At 46.6% G+C, this 3,598-nt stretch overlaps 1 protein-coding gene across 1 annotated transcript in view; it reads left to right on the forward strand.

Annotated features, from left to right (window-relative positions):
* Nucleotides 1-479: 479 nt before the first annotated feature.
* T265_06323 (hypothetical protein) overlaps nt 480-3,598 on the forward strand; it is a gene marked incomplete at both ends in the record, with an annotated part of 34,573 nt that continues 31,454 nt past the window's right edge. The window contains one exon of the mRNA XM_009171556.1: nt 480-624. Within this exon, the coding sequence (XP_009169820.1) occupies nt 480-624 (145 nt within the window). The remainder of the gene's footprint in view (nt 625-3,598) is intronic.

Consider the following 3,598-nt stretch of genomic DNA (forward strand, 5'->3'; position numbering starts at 1 on the left):
AAAACCTTTTGGGAAGAAAGTATTGACCACGGACTAATGCCCCCCGCGCCAAATACTTGTGTCGGTTTTTCATTATTGTACATCTTATAAATACTCGCTTGGCGTCTAAGACTGGCGGAGGTTACTGTCTGGCGAATTAAGTCATTCTGCTAGGCTGGAGAAATTTTTGTTGTCATGCTTCAATACATACGTGCATAATTATCTCCTGAGTTTCGTATGCGAGGCTGGTCAGACAAGACCAAAAAACACCGTTTCATGTTGGCGACAGCTTTTGAGCATTGGAGATGCGGTTGACAGACCACTGGCAAACGCGCGCACATTTGTTCCCTTACCAAATGATGTCTCTCCCCAGTCTGGCTCAAATTGTTCAAACAAAACCACATTAAACTGAGTCTTTTGCACCCCAAGAGTGGCCAGACACAGTCTGCGCTGGTCGCTACGGTGAGTGACTCACGCCACATACGAGCTCGATGACAGGTATGGATGCAATTGCAACAAACAGCACATGGTTTCGCCCGATGGTTGTCTTTGCATTGTCTGATCGTACGCCGGCAATGTTCACTGCAATGGCATTAGAGATGGGTGATCAAAGCGCACATCATCCGGCGAAAAACGAGCCCGGAAGTGAGTGCCAGCCACATTGCAGCGACAGGCGAAACGGGATTTTCCGTTTAGTTTATTTACCGCCTACTCGGCTAGCTAATGCAATCAATCGAGCTGGAAGATTCTGGTTGGTTTGTTGGACAAACTTTGAGCTTTGAAATTCAGCGCGGTCGGTGAAGCTGTAGAGAGTAGATGTTTTATCGCTCTGTCTGCGAATTCGTTTCATGCTCAATCCAGCATCGTTCTGAAGAATTTCTCGCCTTCATAAAGAGAGCTACTACTACCACTATTGTAGTAGTATTGTAGTCCTATGGTAGGCCCACTGCATGCGTGAACGTAATCCTTCGACGGGGATCCGGTGGGCGGGATGCTTTTGAATCGCGATGTTCAAAGACATGTCGATGCGGAATCACTTTGTCAGATCATTTGGTATAATCGTTTCGATGGGGACAGAATTCGTCATCAGTGCCCAGGATGCAGGATAACCGGTCCACGCACGTTTGCGAGTTTATTGCCCTATTCCGATACCTACTTACATTGTACGATGCTGGTGTTTTTAGGATATTACAGTTCAACTTCAAATATTTCCGCAATGAGTGCCTCAATTTTTTCAGTCGATCTTGCCTTTCACAAAGGGACGATAGAGTAATTGTTTCCAAAACATTCTTCTATTGAAAATAAGCCCTGGAGGATGTTGATGTGATGTCAAGTTTTCGTGAATACTGCTCACCAAATGAAACAAAATAATCGATATAACACTGCCCGCTCCAGTGCTTAACCAGTCACATGGGTCGATAATTTGGTGGTACCGATTACATGAAACGTTCCGCGCGATCAACACGAGGAATTTCATTTCGCTTTGACACAAACAGTTGAGAGCACTCCTGGGTAATTTCTATGCTGGCTAAGTTGGTACGATGGTAGCTGTGATGGACTGTCAGGGAGACATGTCGGTTTATTCATACACGTCTCTTCGGGGACACATTGTTCTGCCCAGCTGATTTGGGCTATAGATACACCGTCGACCCACCACATAGTGTGTATTTCCAATTCAATAAAAAACAAATCGGGATAACCATTTTTTTAGATCTGTTGACTGGCGGGGACGAGAAAAAACGCAGTCTTTCACGTCTCACGGGATTCGGGTATAGTGAGTGCTCTGAGCATAACCACATGAGTTGTTCAATCATGTTCCCGGCAGATGTACGTCCAGACAAAACAGAACAAGGTAAAACAGAAAGAATTTCATAAAGGAAACTACTCACAAGGTTGCTGAAAACTCTTTGACAGCCCACGACCGGTTTCGCCCTTCTTGGGGCTCATCAGGTAGGTAGGTAGAACATCATAAACGAGAGATTCAGTTGAGTCTCTGGTGAAAACTAAATTGATTTGCAAATGAGTGTATTTCTCGAAAACCTATAGAGAAGGCCTTATCGGTGGAACCCCGGTGTACGCCCACAGGCATGGGATAGTGGATTAGCAGAGAAAGGCCAAACCGGACGTGGGATGTCGAATGGCTTTTAGCAACCCTATGAGTAGTATATTACGTCAGTATGATAGTCTGTTTTCAGCAGTTCACTGAGAACGACGGGTGATCGACAAGAAATAACTGACAAGGCGACAGAAAATATAAAATTTCGGACTGGCAATATTCGAGCTAGAAGGACATCATACCGTGTTAGGTCACAGGAGATCAAGACACCAAGATATTTTATACCATTAACTTTAGCTATTAGACAACCGCTGAAAGTGGTCACACCAGATGAAACAGACTCGGAACGTCTAATCCGCTTTGGTATGGACACAATCTCGGTGCGGCTGGACGGGTTTCGCTGTGTCTACTTACCTGTCCTGTTTGAATAAGTAGGTCTTCAATAGTGTGTAAACAAAAATTTCGTCAAAAAGTGCACTGTTTATCAAATTCAACATAGTTTGTATAGGAAGTGCTTAGAGGCGGTGATAAGGCAGCTCACTGGGGCGAGCCATTTTTGTCGACAAGAGAGCTAGACATTCTGGGCGTACTACATTCGGTCGGTCAAGTGGAAGGACAGAACCCATCTTTCGATGTCCGTCCCGGAAATTTTATGCCACAAGATTGAATCGAAAGCCCTGCTTAGGTCCATTAGACAGATGAAGCCTTCGGAATGGAACAGGCTACTTGATCCACGGTGGGTTTACGCATCCCTCTTACGTTACTGGACGCGCTCGATCATGGATGACTCACTACCAGCCCCTAATGCCTGTGGGGTCGAAGTGTTCCCGGGGCGTACGCTCACAGATATCGAGTACGCAGACGACATCGCTCTTCTTGGATCTGATCTCGTGGTAATGCAAACAGTATTAAATAATCTAAATAATTCTGCCTCGCGGTTCGGCATGCGCTTCACATCTGAAAAGTGTAAGGTACTACTGCAAGACTGGGTGTGCTCGAACCCTAGGCTCATGCTGGCGGTTGAACCGATTGAGGCATTAGACAAATTTGTTTACCTGGGCAGCTGTATCAGTCTCGGTGGTCTCGCGAAAGATCATACTTTCATCATGATTGGGAAGGCCAGAGGAGCTTTTGGGAAACTGCGTCACCTATGGCGTAGGCGTCACATAAGCTTCTGTCAGGGGTCGAGTTTACATTGCTGCGGTGCGCTCCATATTACTATATGGACCAGAGACCTGGCCGCTGCGTGCCGAGGACGTCAAAAGACTTTCAGTGTTTGACCATCGATGTCTTCGGAGCATTGCCCGAGTCTGGTGGTATCGGCAGTGGTGAAGTACGTCGAATGGTATTCGGAAGAAATAACTCACCCTCGATAGATGAACTGATCACACTGCGCAGGTTGCGTTGGCTTGGCCACGTGCTGCGTATGCCAGTCGACCGACTTCCTCGAAGGGCTCTTTTCGCCCAACCATGTGAAGGGTGGAAGAGAGCCAGAGGCGGTCAAACAATGACTTGGCAGCGAAGTATATAGGCCGTTACCAGCAAACTCAGCTGCGCTGGTCA

This window comes from Opisthorchis viverrini, assembly GCF_000715545.1.
Source record: "Opisthorchis viverrini unplaced genomic scaffold opera_v5_125, whole genome shotgun sequence".
NCBI lineage: Eukaryota > Metazoa > Platyhelminthes > Trematoda > Opisthorchiida > Opisthorchiidae > Opisthorchis > Opisthorchis viverrini.